Below are 17,780 nucleotides of genomic sequence, written 5' to 3' on the forward strand. Positions count from 1 at the left end.
GTCACTTTCTTTTCGTTACCTTCTATGGGTTTTATAATCAATTCCTGTTGTGTTTTCCCAGATATGCAAGAGGAGTGGAAATCCTACTCGTACTGAAGATGTTTTCTAGAAGACATCTGCGTTGTTGTTGTTGTTGTTGTTGTTGTTTTTCAATTCTGTATCATTGCCATTAAGTGTCTCAATGAACCTATGTGTTATCGACAGAACATCGTGTTAACAATACAATAGAATACAAGACGTAAGAATTTATTTTTTTTGCAAATGAAAAACATAACATTAAAGAAATCATAAGTAGATACTTCTCCCATTCTTGATTATGAAGCTCAAAATTGAGCTCAGGTGCATCATACTTGATATAAAAGAGTCCAACTTTTAAATTCAATTCAATTGATTGGATATAATGACCCCACACGTGACAGTGCATGCAAATAGGCAAACCCTAAAAACGTGATATATAGATCAATTGTACAGATCTGGGGCATTGATCCACCTAGTCACACCAAAAAATCATGAAACTTCTAACTCAAGTGGCCCAAAAAAAAAAAAAACTTCCCCGTGGAACTTGCATTCATTTCTAAAATGCACAAATTCCATTTTCAAAAATCTATTACCGGCATTAAAAATGATCTGTGAGAGCTTTCTTTTGTACGTAAATTGTTGCTATTATAATATGCAATACAAAGATCACACACACCAGAAACCTCACTCAGTAGGTGTTTATTGAAGAGGAAGCAAACGACGGAAGAACACAAAAAGCACAACAGGGCAACGTGTTCGATGCTAAGCTATGCTTCACTGCTGCTGCTATAAATACGGAGCAAGGTGCTTTGAGATTCGGAATGACATCGCTGGTGCTATATGGAAAAGTACACTCCAGATCTGTTAATGCCCAAAGCAAAAGCTGCTGGTCCATAACTGCCATTGGCTGACTAAATACTAAACATAACCTTTTTTCCTAATTGAGAGGCACAGAAATCAAAAACAGCTAGTGTTATAAAATAAACAAAATGCACTTTCCGATAAGCGCACTTCAGCTTTGGCAAAACTTGTTAATTGAGTCGGGATGTTTGTAGAGAAACTGGACAGACACCACGTTAGGTGACAACATATATAATCGCTAAAAAAAACAAAACATTACAATTTATTTGTGTAGTTAGTACATGTTGCTAGTTTGCTTGTTTTAGTCTTCTTTATATCAACATCAATAGCAAAGTGTCAGGCTATGATTTTGTATTTCTACTCTCCAGGTAGGATTTACACCGAGGTTCCGTATTTTTTTTAGTTCTCGAGTGGCACAATTTGGAAATACGATACGTCATGGCAGAATAAAGAGGAAAAACACAATTGCATATCTTCATCAGATCATAATCATGCCTCTTTTCAAATGTGGATAAAAACAATGTGTATCACGCATCTATTAATAATACCAGTGCAGCGTGAAGACGCATATGGATAAATACCCTGTTAATGTGAGCGTTTCACTCAAAAATGGATAAGGCTTGCTTTTAAAATACGCCACATGAACTTGCAGTGTGAATCCAGTTTTACAGGAAAATGACTCCGAATGTAAATTGTTTTTTTTTCCCAGTAAGAAAGAAAAAAAAACTGTCGCTTTTAAGAATCCTAATATAAACATAATTTGAAACAAATATTTCTATTCATACGGAAAAATCCTGCGACTATTGGATTCTACACTTCACACATTCTTAAAACATAAATAACACATCTCCTTTCAAGAACTCTAGTACAAAAAAAAGATATTTTCACACAATAACAAAGAGGACCAAAAGTGGAATATTTCAATTTTTATACAGTGGTGAGAGGTAGAAAATGATTAAATATGAGGGGGGGGGGGGGGGGGGGGTCTAAAAATCTCACATATGTCCTGTTGATGACAAAGAGCAACTTAAAAGATATCAAGGCAGGTCCCTTCTTAAATTAAAGATGTACAAAAGTTAAAATAAGGCCAATGGCAGCTATAGCTTATAGGTGGCACACGTTAATTGATTACACAATTCTAGAACAAAATTGAGTATTTACTTTCTTTCAATAGCTCCTGCATCTACTTTCTCTTTTCACATAAATCTGGCCAATTATTATTTTTTTTTTTCTGAACACATAAAATGATTATTTTCAAGTATTTTCCAGTCAGAGCTCTGTCACGCAAATTTCAGGTAATGGTTACTGAATATTATCTATTTCAACCTGTATTGACAACACTGTAATTGAAACACACTTTTCTAAAACCAAACCGAAATAAAAATCGTGCTATGCCATTTGTGTACTATTTTGTAGAACATTTTCGAGATAATGCTAGAAATACTTTTTCTATGACACTCTGTAAAATGTTTGAGTAAATAAATCAGAATAATCTGACACCTAATACATTGATTACCTGCTACATTTTCTCTTACGTTCTTATTCAGTCCGACAATCATCCAGAGACTTTTTAATATTATCATAACCCGAAGAGGCAACAAATATCATTATTGTTTGTTGTAACAGAAGTGAGTGCAACAATATCTGACTTAGTAAAAAGCCGCTGGAAGCGTTTTTCAAACAACAGTGCGAGTGTGAATATTTTAGGTGCGTGCGCTCACCAGTGCGCAGAAGTGGATGTGACTGCTTTTTTTTTTTTTTTTTGTGGGAGTGTGAAAGAAAATACAGTTCTACGTCCCTTTAGGTGGCGTCCACTTCAAAGCCGTGGGGTCAATGGTCTTGCTGTTACCACGTTTGCGCTCCTTGGCTTTCCAGTCGTCAATAAGGTCCTACAACAGGCGGGATTCGATTAAGCTTGCTCTAGATTAACTTAAGATGCCAACTCATTGAAGTTTCTCTCATTGTTTTGAACCATCTCATTAAACCACAGAGTTGTTCAGGTAGCGACCAATCACGGCTCAGCTTGAGAGCGTCATATGACCAAAATAAACACAGTGCTCGATCTCACCTGTCGTTTTAAAACCAGGTGTTTCCCCTTCCAATATTTGAGCATTTGGAGGGACTGCAACGTGCTGACAATGTCCACTGGGTTCACTGCCGTCTCTTGGCTGATCTCTGACAGTATAAAAAGAAAACATTCAAGCTAAGCAAGCATATTTTATGACATTATTTAACTAGAGCACACAAATGATCCCTCATGACATGGCGCTTATATGCGTGAAATTGCTTCGAGGCAGAAAATGACAGTTCCAGAAGGCATACCCTTTCTACAGCCAAAACGTTGAAAGCAGAGAGTATGTCATGCATTTAATAAAAACTCGCATCCATAACCGGTGCAAATATCAGCCGGAAATAAGAAGTGGAAGATTCAAAAGGCCATTTTTTTTTACCATCAGCAACACCAGTCGCACGAACCTTCCCTAGAGAAAAGCCGATTAGCCCGAGAGCAATGCTAGCCATTTTCAGACCTTCGTTTACAGTACCACATGATTTTTTTTTTTTTTATGCAAAGATGTAGCTAAGATGGATTCTTAGGACAAAAATGTTCTTGCACTTTGAATGACATGAAAGTGTAACTTGCATATTTGCTATTTCAACATTACAAAATGGACTCACTGACCTTTAATGGAGATCTCTTTCCCTTGAAAATTATTCAGGTAGCGGAGCAGCACCTCTTTCCAGTAACTACGATAGCTGATAAGGCCCAGGTCGGATAATGGCCGCTCTGGCGAGCCCACTTTCTCCTCTACCTTTGACAACAGGTAACCTAAAAGGACAAATTTAAAAAAATAATAATGCGAAAATCGATTGTTTTGTGGTTTCTAGAATGTTAGAATAACAAAGAGTGTCTGCTTACTGAAGTCTATAAGCATTTTTCCATATCCCTGCCTCATGTACTGTGGCATGGTGAGGATACAGGATACATTGTAGTTTAGGAAAGAGTTTTTTTCCTAGACAAAGACAGAAATACGCGTAAATACAGCAACGATATGTCATTTTCTTTTTTCATTTTTGAAAGATTTCACCTTGGAGAAATATCCCACAAGATGGCACCCTGTGTTGTCGACCTCAGTCATCACGTAGAAGAGGAAAGGTTCAACGTCATAATACAAAGTCTTGTGGTCTAGAAAAAGTTTGGCCAGCAGACAAAGGTTCTGACAGAAAATCTGACGGAGAAACACAGTGCTGTTAAAAAAAAAAAATCCTGAAATGAAGAATTAACATTAATACTGTATTATGCAAATAAATGCTTGTCATTAATTTCATCATTTTTATTGTTTTAAGCTTTCTTACCTTATTTTTCTTGCCGTCCACCTCAAAAACTGAAATGTTGCCTTTTCGGTAGATTTCATCGCCGGGAGGATGCTTCCAAACACATTTGGCCTAAAGGATCAAAAAAAATGAAATGCTTGGTTGTGGAAATAACGTTTACGGAAATATTTGTAATCAGTCTTACCATATGTCGACGCAAGATGGTCTGGCTTTTCATATACTTAAGGCAGAATTCGCACATGTACAACCTCCCCAGTCGGGCGTATTCTTCCGGGTACGGCGAGTGGTACCACGTGTCCAGTTCGTAGCGTCCGAACACAATGATTTTAATCATGTTGCTCCCCTCTGACACCTGGCCAGCCAGACGAAGCTTCTCCTGTAATGATCGGGGGAAGAAGATGGGAGTGAAAGGAAATGGTAGAAGAGGACAGAACAGGGTAATAGGTTGCCGTGACAAAAAGGAAGAAGGAGAAGAAAAAAAAAACAAAAAACTCTGTTAGTCAGGGAAGAGCATAGATAACAACCAGAATCACAATGAAGAAAATTGTAGATGAGTGCAGGAATTTTCTCGAGCATATAAACTGCCGTTCAGTTGTAAATGAATAACACAGAGCTGAGAACTCAAAATAATAAACTGTGAATTTTTCAATTAAGTAGAGCAACTGTTTGCAGGGGAACGAGTAAGACTGGAGCACAGGTAAACAAATATTCTTTTTTTGAATGAGTACTGGTAGCGCCAGAAAATAATGAGTAGCCTGTGGGCTCGCTCGCCAATACTAGGCTATTGTAATTTCCTAGGAATGGTGTCAAAATGATTACTTATACAGACATGAAAAATGACTTAAGCTGTCATGTAAAAGAAAAAATTGTAATACTTTGTGTACTTCAGTCTTCTTAGCTTTTGAATGAATCATTGGTCACGAGGAGTTTTCAGATTGCAAGGTGTGCCGCAATATTTGTAATGATTTTTAAGAACTGAGAAGTTTTATGTTCTGAGTGTGATTACGTAACATGAATGAAAAGCTGATTAAAGCTATTAGAACAATAATGACGCAACACCACAAGTCCACGCTAAGGCCCCAATTGTCACATTCATATTTAATGTCCGTTTGCCTTCGGAAATAGGGAGTCCTTTAAGGGTCAAAACAAAATAACCTGACTTCTCAATGGCTCTCAGTGGAACAGAACAACACACACCAAATAACTGAAAGGGATTGTTCCATCTACCAAGTATATTTCAGACTCCTCCTGAGGCTGCAGAGGAGGCTGTGCAGACTGGAAGAGAAAAAAGAAAGGAGCCGGCGAAGGGGGGGGGGGGGGGGCAAATAACTGACGCAACGAGAGGAGTGAAAGAGGAGGGCGATGATGAGTTTTCTCTCTTACAAGGTCCTCCGAGGCACGTGCCTGCGCTTTCCTGAACAAGTCCAGGTCGTAGTCGCTGGTGATGTTCTCCAGCAGGGGCTCCCGATTCATCCCGTGGCTCTGACGATGATCCTAGCGGCAAAGGCCGGTATTTAAAACCATCACAATCACGCCGAGTTGTTCAAACGGCATTTGACAAACGTCTCGTCCACCAACCGTGTACTTGTCCTTCTCTTCCTTATTGGGACCGGTGTTCCTCTTCTTCCTCAGTTCAGTCACTTTCTCCTTGTAGCGCAGCTGACGATCTGTCGGGGTCTGACACGTCGCCGACGGTTAGCACCAGTCGGCGCCAGATAACAACCTGTCCTGGATGTTTAAATCACACGTGGGCAGCTCCCGGGACAGGCGCGAAACAAAGATAACGCCCGCTTCGGCGTGGTCGTCTTTTATTATGTTAGTACAAATGAGAAAGACCGAAAGTAAAAAGCCTGCCGGTTGTTTACGGTTTCTATCAGTCAATCAAAGTTGACTGTAGAGGGAGTCCGAGAAAAACAAAACATTAATTACATATTTTCTTACTACTGCCAGGCTTATCATCTATATTACACACCACGAAACAAAGTCCACTTTCTTAAATATCTGATGAGATGAGCAACCCAGTCACTAATTTATCGCTAGCTGACAAGACGGCAATTCATGTCTGCTCTTGCCTCAGGAAGGAAAAACATTGAAAAAGTTCAGATTTGATAAGGCTGCTTCTGGGTATAATGTCCAGTGGAATATATAATATCTTAAGGCTCCATATTATCTCCTGCCTTTATTAAATTTGACCCAATGACATCATGATTATTTCATGCTTTCTAATATCACATCTCATTTCAACACAGGGGATGACAAAAGCCAGCCACGACGTCATACCTGGTTCCTGGTGGAATGGCGATTCTCGTCGTGACGGTGAGACAGCGTCCTTTCATCGGCCTGTTTCTCGCGGGTTGACACCTTGCCCTGACAAAACATCAACACGGTGTGACGACGGCAAGTGACAGTCAGCCAGCCCTGCAGCAAAAGAAACTTTCTGCGTTCCGACGTGACCCTGTTATACCACTTGAACATTGCGGGAGCCCTGAATTTGTTGTAGCAAAGCAGTTGCCATTATCAAGAGTCTTTTTTTTTTTTTTTCCTATGCTGCGTGTGTGTGTTTATGTTTTAATACCTTGCACTCATCAGCTGATAGATTGTGATATAGAGGACACCCTGATATGGAGAAGTGTCTCTCGTGTCTTCCTGTCAGGTGACCTACACAAGGAGAAGATCATGAGACTGTTGCTCAGAGGCACAACATTTGAAAAAAAAAACAATCCTTCTACCTTGGGAATTACATCCAGGCGTGGGACACTTCATGTTGAAGTTGTAGCTCTCGTGAAAGCGCCGTCGTTTGGGCCTGTGGGAAAGGTCGTGAGCGGCGGCCTCTTTCAGCGAAAGCTCCTTTGCTAGTCTTTCATCCTCCTCTTGAGAAACCACCACATCATTGCTAGAAGAAACCAGGTCGTTCCCAGGGCTGGAGGTCTCGATGTCTGACTCTGAAGATGGGGCATTGCCGGTGGGGGTGCGGGGAGGGGTCTCGTCGTGGTCCGCTGTCCGCTTTATGCCTGCAGAGTCGATGAAGGCCAATTAAAATGCTTTCTCATTTCTATGCAAAGATCTGATGGCCTCAATTAGGATATTCTCTTGTTAGTGAGACGTGGAGAGTATGGACTGCAACTTTTCTTCTTTCTTTTTTCTAATTCCAAGGTCACGAAGCCCCAGTCACTCATTTCACTGGTGCACAGGTACTTTACACCCTTTGAGACCAGGCAGAGAAATGCCTGATTCCAAGACAGATGTGAGTGCGACCTCAGCCAGCAAATAACAGAACATGCTGTAGTCCTTGTTCTTGCCTACCTCTCCAGACACATTTGACTCGCCATGAAAATGGGAGTTCTTTTTTTTTGGGGTGGCAGCAGGGTAAGATGGAACTAGAAACCTTCTGTGATAAAAGGTACAGTACATCAAACTTTCTCAAGCAAATGAAATAAGAAGTCGGGGTGACACTGTCCATGATTATTCCAAATACATCTCTTTAAATGTTGTTGGGCATTTACTGGAAACACAACCGTACAATGTAGAATGTCAGATTTCAGTGGCTGAAGTATCTTTCTTTATGTATTTCATATGCAATATTACTTACATGAAATAATGTCATTCGCATCCTGTGTATGTATGACAGTTATTTTTAAACTTACCATTATTAACCTCTGTATCTGATCCCGATAACCTGCCCTGCCTGAGTGGGTATTTTTTGGCTGTGGTGTTTGTCGCCCCCTGTTGGCTGCGCGTGCTTCTGCGTCTCGAGGAAAACGCAGACGCTGCTGTCTCCGCTGGTGCAGGAGAACTGCTTCGTGCTGTGCTGGAGTTTTCTGGAAGAGAGTACAAATGTTTAGATAAACCATAACGTTATAAGTGAATATTCCATCTCATATTTTCAAAGACAGGAAGAAAATGCAGTGAATAAAGGAAGAATAGTTTCTGTGACAAAGCAGAGGGTGGTTGAATATTATGAACTTGGTTGAAGTTGGGCAACATATGCATATAGTTAAAAAACAAAAAAAACAAACGTGCAAACATTTCACCTCGTGTGCTTCGGCTGAGACGAAGGGACGTGCGAGTCAGGCGCGTACTTATTCGTCGTTGCACGTTCCCGACTGCTTCGGCCGGCTCGAGGTCGGCGGAGAAATCAGAGTCCTCTGTACCATCGGAGCTGCTGCCTGTGGTCCTCTGTAAAAAATTAAAATAAATTAGAAGAGTGTCCTGGCTAAAAGTAATTAAATACAGACTTCAGATTACTTTATTATGCCCATGATTTTGTTTTGTTTTACCAGTGGATAATCCAAAAAAGATCCCATCCTGAGTGAGGAGCATCATATCCTCCGCATCCCCACGCAACAAACTTGTCAATAATTAATCACATTAACCAAAGACGGATATTTTAGGACCTTAAGTCAGATGGAAGGGTTGATGGTAATCACATCTATCATTATGTTCAAACAAGCAACATTTAGCAAAAATGCGAGCTGCCGAAACTGACACTTTGGGTGAATCAGGTGACGCTGTAATGGACATTATTTTACAGTATTAAACTATGTATCATAATATCATGTATAAGACAATTTTTGATCCAGCCCATGCTGGCTTGACTGGGAGTACCTAATAATAATAGGTACCTGATTAGTTCTATGTTGTGAAAACATTTATTGATTCAAAGCATGACTAAAATGTTCACTAATTGATCAAATGTTCATAAACCAATTAGCCTTAAAACGTCACTCAATATAAAAGCCCTTTTGACGTACTTTATTGACACTTCATAACAAGCCCAACACTTCATTTGCATACATCCAATGAGAGGAGGTAAGAGGCGGAGCTCTACAAAACCAGACCAATGAGCGCAACGCTAATTGGCATTCTGACCAATCACTGTGTTGTTTTGGTACGGACGCGTCGCACCGTCCTCAAAATGAACAGCTTGTTCCATCCGTGTCCCGACCAAACAAGAAGTATTCGCGGCTAAGGAGGTTAGCATCAACGCACGCTCCGCAATCATAATAGAAAATAGGTTGAGAGGCAAACTATAATTGTGCAAAAAAAAAAATAGCGGCATATTTAAGTAACCAGGAAATACACATTTGCTAAGCCGATGAGCAAATTCAACAAGGCAGGTCTTATGAATTAACTAACAATCGAATCTAAGAGTGTACTCTCAACGCACACAAACAACAGCTTAATGTGTGGTTAAATTCCACTGGTTACTAGATTCCTTCAGTTTGCATCCTAAATTGGATAACGTAATCGATGACGTTATGGGAGCCAGCTTGCAGTCTATTCTAAAGGCTGTTTTGCACCAAAGAAAAGATATGCCTTACCTTTCTCCGGGGCATTTTCACAGAATCGTTTTTTTCCAAGTTAATAATGACTGTGACGGGAGCAATTTATGTCAGATCCCATTAATATCGAACCACAACCAACAGCCAGGTTACAATATGAGCCAAGTCAGCTGAAAACCGCGTATCAGAATTGATGCTTTTCCTCTCAAGGCGCACGCTCGGTACGTTGACAAAATCCGTCTGACTGGAAACAAGAGAAGGTGCTTTGAGCGTTCCCTTGTGTGTCTAAAATTATGTTGCGTTCACGTAGAATTTAACTCTAAATACATCAATATTATACTTGTTTTATCCGTCTTAGGTTTTGAGAATTTTTACACGCTTCCATTTATTATAAAGTTTTGTCCTTTTAAAAATACGTTTTTGTGATAAAAATATGGATTTAAAATACTTTTAGAGGAAATTAAAACAATTACACCCCAAACATCGAACATTATGATTTTAAATTGTAAATATACTGTACAAACGATGGTTGTCGTAGGTGGAAATGAATTTTCTCGCTTCAAGTTGTCAGTCGGCGGGTTTGACAGGAAGCACGTTCGCTCTGACGTGTTGACTTTTTTTTTGGACTGGTTTCGCTTGGAGCGGCGTTACTGCTTTATAACAAAGATTGGGACCTTTAAAACTTCTCAGAATAGAATTAACGGACATAGTGGAGATTTTCTGCAAAATTAAGATATTACTATTATGGCTGGTACCACCACAAAGACTGTACAAGATATTTTTCAGAGCATGGAGTGCGGACCAGCTACAACTTCCAACAATACCACTGCACAGGTAAAATGACTATTTTGCCTGGAAGAAAAACTAAACCGAGGTTTTGTCTTTTTGTTGCTGTTCTGAAATTCCACATATTGATGCATGCTTCGTGTCTCTTCTACTGTAATGACCACTCTTCAAAGTATTGCAAGCCGGCGTTAGACTCTTGGACCCTTGTGAAGTTCATTAACTGATAACTCACAAGACATGTGACTGAACTGTGCAATAACCTTGCAATAACCTGTCATGGGGGACAGTGAGTACACTTTTGATATGAAACTGCACTGTTGTTTACCGTCTCCCAAAATTGCCACCATTAATATGAGACATGATATTCAGAATCCCAAACTTGATCATTTGAACCGAAAAGTGGAAGTGTGCAATGGTCACTTTCAAGTGTTTGGACAATATTGATATATACATTTGAACAAGGGTCTGTGCATTTTATTTTATTTTATATCCACTTACTGTTTGCCTTTCCGCTTCCCTGTAGGCATGGCTGGATAACCAGTCCCGCACTTTGGGTCTATTCATTGATGGCAAATTTGTCAATCTGGCAAACAGACAGACTCGCTCCTTGGTGGACTCGAAAGGTGAGCTCCGATTTTGAGCTTAAATCTCTACACAGTTCACAGCAACTTGGAATTTTTTAGGTGATCTGGTGTGCAGCACAGTGTGCGCCGTGCAGGACGATATTTCGGAGTGCGTATTGTCCGCTATCAAAGGCTTTGAGTCTTGGAGTCACCTGTCCTGCTACCAGAGGTCCAAAGTGCTGCTCAGGTACTCTGAACACACAAAAAAAAACTAAAAGTGCTGAAATGCTTCTACAAGTGTTTAGTCCATTGCATCATTTGGATGTGTGTCACCTGTCCTCAGGTTGGCGAGCACTCTCGGACAGCATGGCCAGACTGTGGCCGAGCTGTGTGACCTTTGTCAAGCCTCCTGTTCCTCCTCCAGCCTTGTCAGGTTGTTGCAGTACTACAGCAGCTGGGCTCAACTTCGAGCAACTCTGATCGCCAACTGGATGCCATTGGGTATGTGAGCTGGGCCATCGGTCCTGTTTATAAAAAGAAATACTTATTGTATTTTTTTTCCCAAATTTACAAGTGTTTTAAAAACAGGTCTGTAAAACGCTGTCGTCAAAATACACTCAGCACATTTTAATGAATGATTTTGAATGTGTTATTCCTCTATTACAGGTGTGGTGTTAGTAGTTGTGTCTGATGACTGCAGTTTTTACTCCCTGATGCTCAAAGTCTTACCGGCATTGGCCATGGGTGAAAAAAAAGTTTTGCGTTCATTGTGATTTTTGTTCATATGTGACGATGTGACATTTACCTAAATATTCTTCCTCCTCAGGCAACTCGGTCATCGTTGCCCCTGGTCAAAGCAGCGCCCCTCCGACACTTCTATTGGCTCAGCTTTTTATGGGTGCGGGCCTTCCTGCTGGCGTTGTCAGTGTTTTAACTGGCATTGACATGTCACTCGCTTCTCATGTCGCCAAGAACTCCAGCATCAGCTACGTCACCTACAGTGGCAACAAACAGGTAGATATAGACAAGTCATCTCACATGTATCAAATATACCAAGTGTATGATTTTGATTTTAAATTAGGATGCTGTGAAGCTGTGCAAGGCCACAGCAGGGATGGGGGTCCCAGTATCTGTATCCCCAAACATTGGTGCTACCTGCCCTATCATCATTTTTGAGTCTGCTGACATCAACAGTGCAGTGGATGACGTGTTAGAGACTGCCTTTAAAAAAAAGAAAGAAGTGAGTGAAGTATCCGCTACGCTCGTCAATTTTCGACACTCGTTTTCAAAAAATCTCGTCTCTCCCTTTCCGCAGGCGCATTGGGTGTTGTGCGTGCAGGAGAGCGTGCTTGAAAGTGTGACGGCCCGCCTGAGGCTACGCATGGCGGGCTTGAAATGCGTGGCGCTACCCAGTCATGATGTCAGGGTGCTCGTGGACGCCGCCGTGCAGGATGCTCAAAATAGCGGGGCCACGGTTAGTCATCAAACATCTTATTGATCTCATGATTTTATATACAGGTACTTGACGTCGCTAATTCACGATACTATACGCCGAGCTTATTTAATTGATTTTTTTTTTTTCCCCCATACCTCAGTTGTTGCAGTCCTGCGCTGTCCCCTCTGGTACACAGTATCCTCCAACGGTGCTTTGCGGAGCGGCCCCGTCCTCGTCATGTGTGGTCATGCCCTCTCCTGGCCCACTGCTTCCGCTTATGACCTTCAGAAGTAACTCCGAGGCAGTGACGCTGGGTAAAGATGCCTCTGTAGAGTAAATGCATCAAAAGTATTCCATACGTAAAATTCTTCTTGATCCACTGCGACGCTATGCGTTCTACACAGGGAACCACAGTCCACATGGCCAAACAGCATGTATTTGGACTGAAGACCTCACTCTGGCTTTGGAGACATCGAAGAGGCACGCACATTTACACAGATACTTTTTTTTTAATTTTCTGACTTTCCCTTGTTGCCGCCGCCAAGAATGTTTTTTAAAAAAATAATAATATTACAAATGGACTTGCGCTTGGATTTCTTTTGAATATCACAAATCATGAATGCCACTGGCTTTTTTTTTCCCCTCTGTGTCTCTTCAGTCTGTCTGTTGGCTCAGTGTGGGTAAACTCTCACCCTTTCTCTGATCCGTGTCTGCCCGTTTCTGGTCACAAAGACAGCGGCACATGCACTGATGGAGGGCAGGAGGTTTGTTTGCTTACTTTCTGATTTCTTGGATACAATCTTTGGTATATTTGAAGCCGAAACAATCATTGTGCAATTTTTCAGGGTCTTTATCAGTTTTTGCGGCCATCGTCATCCTACGTTCCCCCTCGTGCTTCCTCTGTTGCTCTGGACTACGGCAAGTTTGGAACAGACGCACCGCCAGTTATCATTCCCGACGAGACTGCTGGGTGTGTTGTTTGTTTTAAATATGGTTATTCTTACACAACGTAAGGTGATTTTGCACATAAGCATATTCATTATGTCTCTTCCCAGTGCCCTGAAGTCTTACTCACATTTTGTTGCCGGCAAAGCTTGCAAATCGGAGTCTGGCGCCAGCTTAGTAGTGCATCCACACGGGGGCAGCAGCGTGCTCGGCTACTGTCCTGATGGAGGCCAGAAAGATGTCCGGAATGCTGTGGAGACAGCTATCAAAGTTCAGCCCGGGTGAGTGACCAACTAAATTCAAACAAACAAATCAAAACATGTTGACTAATACACTAGAGATATGTCTTTTTTCTTTGGAGGGGGGGGGGGGAAACTAATAAAACAAAACACAGTGTTCTCCCACAGCGTTTACCAACCTTTCATTCAGCCTGTCACTGTCATGATTTCGATTTGTCTAGATGATCTGCATATTTACCATTTTGACTTTTCTCTTTTAGCTGGATGAAAAAGAGTCCATCTGCACGCGCCCAGTCTATTCAGTCGCTGGCCAAGGGGCTTGAAGGAAGAAGGCAGGACATAGCATCGTCAATCAGTACTCAAACTGGTCTTCCTATGGAAGAGGCTGATTTGGAGGTGGAGCTCAGCATCGCCAGACTCCGTGATTGGGCTGCCTATTGTGACATCATTCACGGCGGAACTCTGGTGAAGCCTTTCATGTTATACAAATTGAAATGTGTTCTTTAAGTGAGTTTAGGTTTTATATTCTCCTGATGCACACTTACTTTAACATCTGGTGCGGTTGCTGTCGCTCAGCCTGTACCACAGTCCGGCACGGGTCTCTCCATCCCTGAAGCACTGGGAGTGCTGGGTGTGGTCCTTCCTGACAAGCATCTCCTCCTCTCCATGGTAACACTTCTCGGAGCAGCCCTTGCCTCTGGCAACGCCATCGTGGTGGTACCCAGTCAGGAATATCCACTTCCGGCATTAGCATTTATTCAGGTAAGAGGAACAATGGGGTGCCAAAATGAACCCTAAATGTGTGGGAACTGCCAATGCTCTGCATCTAGGTGCTCCTGTCTTCAGATCTGCCAGCAGGCTTAGTGAACATCATTACAGGAAGGAGAGACCAGTTGACAAAGGCCTTGGCCAATCACAGCGTCATCAAGGCCATCTGGTATTGGGGCAACAGTGAGGTGAGCGTTATCTGAGGTCCTTGAAAAATGAAGTTACGCAGCTCACATGATCCCGTTCTCCCGTTCCAGGGCTGCCAGTACCTCCAGTATACCTGCACCAGCCCGCTAAAAACTTTGCGGCTCTTCTGCCAGAAGGACAAGGACGGGAACCATTGTGGTGGGGACTGGATCCACCCCTCTGTTCTGGAGGAACTGTGGAGAAATGCCGTCCAGTGGAAGAGCGTGTGGATTCCCACAGCTTAAAATGACAATAGAAAGAGTGTGATGAATAAAATGAGAAAATAATCACCATGGCAAGTTAAAGATTAATTCAATAGTCATTTCAAAGTGAACTTCCTGCTGTAAAAAAAAAAAAAAGCCTGATATAAATCTTGAATGAAGTAATGGTCAAAGGTTATTGTACACAATCACAGTACAAAAATCACATTTGTTGACAATGTTAGCTCGGGAGGACGTGACAAATTGTACTGGACGTAAAATGAAGGATTAAGCTGGTGAGCCGAATGTCTGCTGTCGTTGTGGAACCTACCAAAGGAGACACCTTTTGTATCAAATACAATGCCTTACTGTTGTTATGGAAGAATTCTGCCTTCTTGAGAAACACGGATTTGTAAACACGTACAAAACAAGTTTGTTTCAAGTACACATTCCATTTTTAAGTGAGCTACACTTCTGTTGTGTTTATAAGTTACTATTAAAAGTAATTTGACAGCATTTCTGTGTTTTTGTCTATGCTCGGTTGAGATTTTTGACGTGTCATCTTGGTAGAATTGAATATACAGAGGTAATGAAGTGTTGGAATCAATGTTCCCTGACTCGCATTGTGACTGTTACTCATCACTTCTCCATTTCTCTTGTGAAATCCTTTTTAGCCGAGTCTCATGGAGTGTTAAGGTCAACTTCCCTACCAATATGTCATATGTCATGGTCACAAGACGTCTACCACAGCTTGCAATTTCAGATTGCTGAGTCATGACAATGACACAGCAACATTTCCAGTTGAGGTAGATGCAAAACCTTTGTCTAGGAATGAGTCAGCACAAATCAAAACAAACTGAGCATGCAGGGGTGGGTGGGGGGGGGATTGCTGAGTAATCGTGACTCAGCAATTGTGAGGTCTTGAATATTCTTTTTCCTTGCGCTACGAGGTGCATCTGCTTTTGATTTAAAGTCTCATTTTCATACATGCAATCACTCTTGCTAACAACTGATATGGTAAACATTCAGGTCGTGACGCAATAATGACTGGAAAGGCAATTATTGTCACGTGCTCACAAAACCTGCTGCCATTGGCGGATGTTATAGGTGACGTCACAGCAGTCATTAGATTGAGGAATATAAATTGAGGTCCTTCCAGTCACTTCCACACAGAGAGTCGTTTGAGAGTTCTTGCTTCAACAGTGATTGAACGGAACTTCCTTCGTCCCTTTTTTTTCGCCAACCCCATTACTTCATTGCAACTTTCAGTGTTATTTAGCTAACTCGGCGCAAAGTTCTATTTTTGTACTTTTGTTTTTTGGGTAAGAAAAGACAAAACCTACCAGCTAAAATGGAGTCTCAAGTGCGTCAGAACTACCACCAAGATTGCGAGGCCGCCATTAACCGAATGGTTAACATGGAGCTGTTCGCTTCCTACACCTACACCTCAATGGTAAGTAAGTCTGTCGAGAGAAGAAAATTATGTCACGTTACGAGGTTAGAATGCAATTTGTATGCAAACCAAATGAACAAACGTGCTCTTTGGTTGACTGACCCATGAAGAAGGCATTTCAGGCTCCTGTTTGCTAGCCATCCGTAGTGGTAGAAAAGGCCCACTATTTTTCATTACTTTTTCTATTAAAGATAAATGTTAAATATGCCCAAACAGATTCCCATATTGTCTCCTGTTTTTAGTGACGTTGCTACAATTGGTATAATTTAATCGTGACTAATATTGCTTCACGGATGTAACTTTTTGTTTTGTCTTCAAATGCTAGGCCTTTTACTTCTCCCGAGATGACGTGGCCCTTCCAGGTTTTGCCCATTTCTTCAAGGAGAACAGTGATGAAGAGAGGGAGCATGCTGAGAAGCTGCTGTCCTTCCAAAACCAAAGAGGTGGACGTATCTTCCTCCAAGATGTCAAGGTGTGCACTACAAGCTTTCATATAACCAATTAAAAGTGGTAAAAATTTTTGGGATTCTAACTTCTATTTGTGCTGTTCTCCAGAAACCAGGGCATGATGAGTGGGAGAGTGGACTTGAGGCCATGCAGTGCGCCCTGCAGTTGGAGAAAAATGTCAACCAGGCTCTGCTGGATCTGCACAAATTGGCCTCCGATCATGTGGACCCACATGTAAGTCTGGATTTCAGCAAATGAACATGCACTCGATGGCAATGATCTTACCTTTTCCTCATCTTTTGGTGTTCACAGCTGTGCGACTTCTTGGAGAGCCACTACTTGAATGAGCAAGTGGAGGCCATAAAGAAGTTGGGCGACTACATTACCAACCTGAACCGAATGGATGCTGGAAACAACAAGATGGCAGAGTACCTGTTTGATAAGCACACTCTGGGGGGCAAGAGCTAAATGCATGTCCCTTTTTTTTTTTTTTTTTGAAGGCCCGTCATGTTCATCAAAATGGGCCTTCATTAGCATTCTCTACCTAGCCAACTGTGTAATGTGGTTAACATAGGGCCATGTGTTTTAGGCGGTTTCATGGGATGATAAAATGACTGTCAAATGCTCAAGTGGCTGTTGTAAAGAGATGCTCTACACTGAATAAAAAGAAATTAAGCTGGAATTAACTTTTTTTTTGTTCATTGACTTAAGCATTGTTGTTCAAAATGCCCTGAACTATTGCAGGTGTTAGAAGAAACGCTCACAACAATCTTAATGTCTGAATATTTCTTTTTCTAGCCTGTAATTACTTGCTTAAATTAGGCCTGCATGATTAACTTGCGTTGCGATTACCTGACCACTAGGTGGTGCCATTTCACAAGTCAACATCACCTTTGCTCATGACTTACTGAATGACGTTGAATTGATTTATTCTCGTCTATTCAATTCATATGGACTGACTTTCATTGCTTCTAGTTGTGAGAATGTTTAAGAATTTCTGTGAATGCCGTTTTTCTGCAATACTCAACCAGTACTTAGTCATAGTCTGCCCTCTAGTGGTAAAACATACCAACTACAATGCTATGGATATCACCACATATACAATTGCCTTTGGGATTTAAACATGGAGACTGTTAATGTGTAATTTGTTAATCCTTGTAAAAATATCATTTTTTTAAGGAGATTTGTAACATCAAATTAGAGCCTCGGGACCAAATATGCAGAATGACCAGTAAGTAGTTGGCATTGAGGGATAATGAGGAGA

At 41.4% G+C, this 17,780-nt stretch overlaps 3 protein-coding genes and 1 long non-coding RNA gene across 7 annotated transcripts; 2 read left to right on the plus strand and 2 right to left on the minus strand.

Moving 5' to 3' along the window:
• Positions 1 to 701: 701 nt before the first annotated feature.
• LOC147043883 (histone acetyltransferase KAT7-like) lies at positions 702 to 9,729 on the minus strand. Of its 4 annotated transcripts, none has more exons than XM_085933790.1 (15): positions 9,534 to 9,729; positions 8,292 to 8,388; positions 7,857 to 8,030; positions 6,942 to 7,223; positions 6,788 to 6,870; positions 6,493 to 6,579; positions 5,791 to 5,889; positions 5,596 to 5,706; positions 4,397 to 4,588; positions 4,234 to 4,323; positions 3,966 to 4,106; positions 3,797 to 3,890; positions 3,560 to 3,706; positions 2,948 to 3,054; positions 702 to 2,768 (listed from the first exon to the last, which is right to left on the minus strand). In XM_085933790.1, exons 1-15 carry the CDS (start codon positions 9,546 to 9,548, stop codon positions 2,670 to 2,672), a joined length of 1,818 nt encoding a protein of 605 aa, XP_085789916.1. In that variant the 5' UTR covers positions 9,549 to 9,729; the 3' UTR covers positions 702 to 2,669. The 4 variants fall into 4 exon arrangements, with proteins under 4 accessions (XP_085789916.1, XP_085789914.1, XP_085789915.1 ...); XM_085933788.1 differs by having other exon boundaries at positions 8,244 to 8,388; XM_085933789.1 differs by lacking the exon at positions 9,534 to 9,729 and adding an exon at positions 8,490 to 8,832 and having other exon boundaries at positions 5,617 to 5,706; positions 8,244 to 8,388.
• aldh16a1 (aldehyde dehydrogenase 16 family, member A1) lies at positions 9,116 to 15,148 on the plus strand. The gene is made up of 17 exons (XM_085933786.1): positions 9,116 to 10,328; positions 10,804 to 10,903; positions 10,964 to 11,090; positions 11,187 to 11,344; positions 11,510 to 11,587; positions 11,670 to 11,857; positions 11,925 to 12,083; positions 12,159 to 12,317; positions 12,439 to 12,592; positions 12,683 to 12,758; positions 12,937 to 13,042; positions 13,124 to 13,248; positions 13,334 to 13,504; positions 13,723 to 13,927; positions 14,039 to 14,224; positions 14,293 to 14,418; positions 14,488 to 15,148. Exons 1-17 carry the CDS (start codon positions 10,239 to 10,241, stop codon positions 14,659 to 14,661), a joined length of 2,382 nt encoding a protein of 793 aa, XP_085789912.1. The 5' UTR covers positions 9,116 to 10,238; the 3' UTR covers positions 14,662 to 15,148.
• Positions 10,679 to 14,004, minus strand: LOC147043885 (uncharacterized). The gene is made up of 6 exons (XR_015068497.1): positions 13,701 to 14,004; positions 13,354 to 13,473; positions 12,434 to 12,604; positions 11,649 to 11,838; positions 11,177 to 11,367; positions 10,679 to 11,095 (listed from the first exon to the last, which is right to left on the minus strand). It is a non-coding gene; the product is annotated as an uncharacterized LOC147043885 (long non-coding RNA).
• A 616-nt stretch (positions 15,149 to 15,764) lies between the features above and the next one.
• Positions 15,765 to 17,198, plus strand: LOC147043886 (ferritin, middle subunit). Its single transcript, XM_085933979.1, has 4 exons — positions 15,765 to 16,069; positions 16,395 to 16,541; positions 16,625 to 16,750; positions 16,829 to 17,198. Exons 1-4 carry the CDS (start codon positions 15,968 to 15,970, stop codon positions 16,982 to 16,984), a joined length of 531 nt encoding a protein of 176 aa, XP_085790105.1. The 5' UTR covers positions 15,765 to 15,967; the 3' UTR covers positions 16,985 to 17,198.
• The last annotated feature ends 582 nt before the right edge of the window (positions 17,199 to 17,780 follow it).

Source organism: Syngnathus leptorhynchus, chromosome 16 (assembly GCF_054491065.1).
Source record: "Syngnathus leptorhynchus isolate UIUO chromosome 16, UIUO_Slep, whole genome shotgun sequence".
NCBI classification, from domain to species: Eukaryota; Metazoa; Chordata; class Actinopteri; order Syngnathiformes; family Syngnathidae; genus Syngnathus; species Syngnathus leptorhynchus.

Bases quoted from the DNA above. Each gene is read 5' to 3' on its own strand.
- LOC147043883 (XM_085933787.1), bottom strand. From the start codon at position 8,516: ATGGGATCTTTTTTGGATTATCCACTG. The intron at 8,389-8,489 runs GTAAAACAAAAC...AATTTTTTACAG, and splicing joins CTTTTTTGGATTATCCACTG to AGGACCACAGGCAGCAGCTC. The intron at 5,707-5,790 runs GTTGGTGGACGA...CTTTGCCGCTAG, and splicing joins AAGAGAAGGACAAGTACACG to GATCATCGTCAGAGCCACGG.
- aldh16a1 (XM_085933786.1), top strand. From the start codon at position 10,239: ATGGCTGGTACCACCACAAAGACTGTACAAGATATTTTTCAGAGCATG. The intron at 11,091-11,186 runs GTACTCTGAACA...ACCTGTCCTCAG, and splicing joins AGGTCCAAAGTGCTGCTCAG to GTTGGCGAGCACTCTCGGAC. The intron at 11,588-11,669 runs GTGAAAAAAAAG...CTTCCTCCTCAG, and splicing joins CTTACCGGCATTGGCCATGG to GCAACTCGGTCATCGTTGCC.
- LOC147043886 (XM_085933979.1), top strand. From the start codon at position 15,968: ATGGAGTCTCAAGTGCGTCAGAACTACCACCAAGATTGCGAGGCCGCC. The intron at 16,070-16,394 runs GTAAGTAAGTCT...TTCAAATGCTAG, and splicing joins CCTACACCTACACCTCAATG to GCCTTTTACTTCTCCCGAGA. The intron at 16,751-16,828 runs GTAAGTCTGGAT...TGGTGTTCACAG, and splicing joins CCGATCATGTGGACCCACAT to CTGTGCGACTTCTTGGAGAG.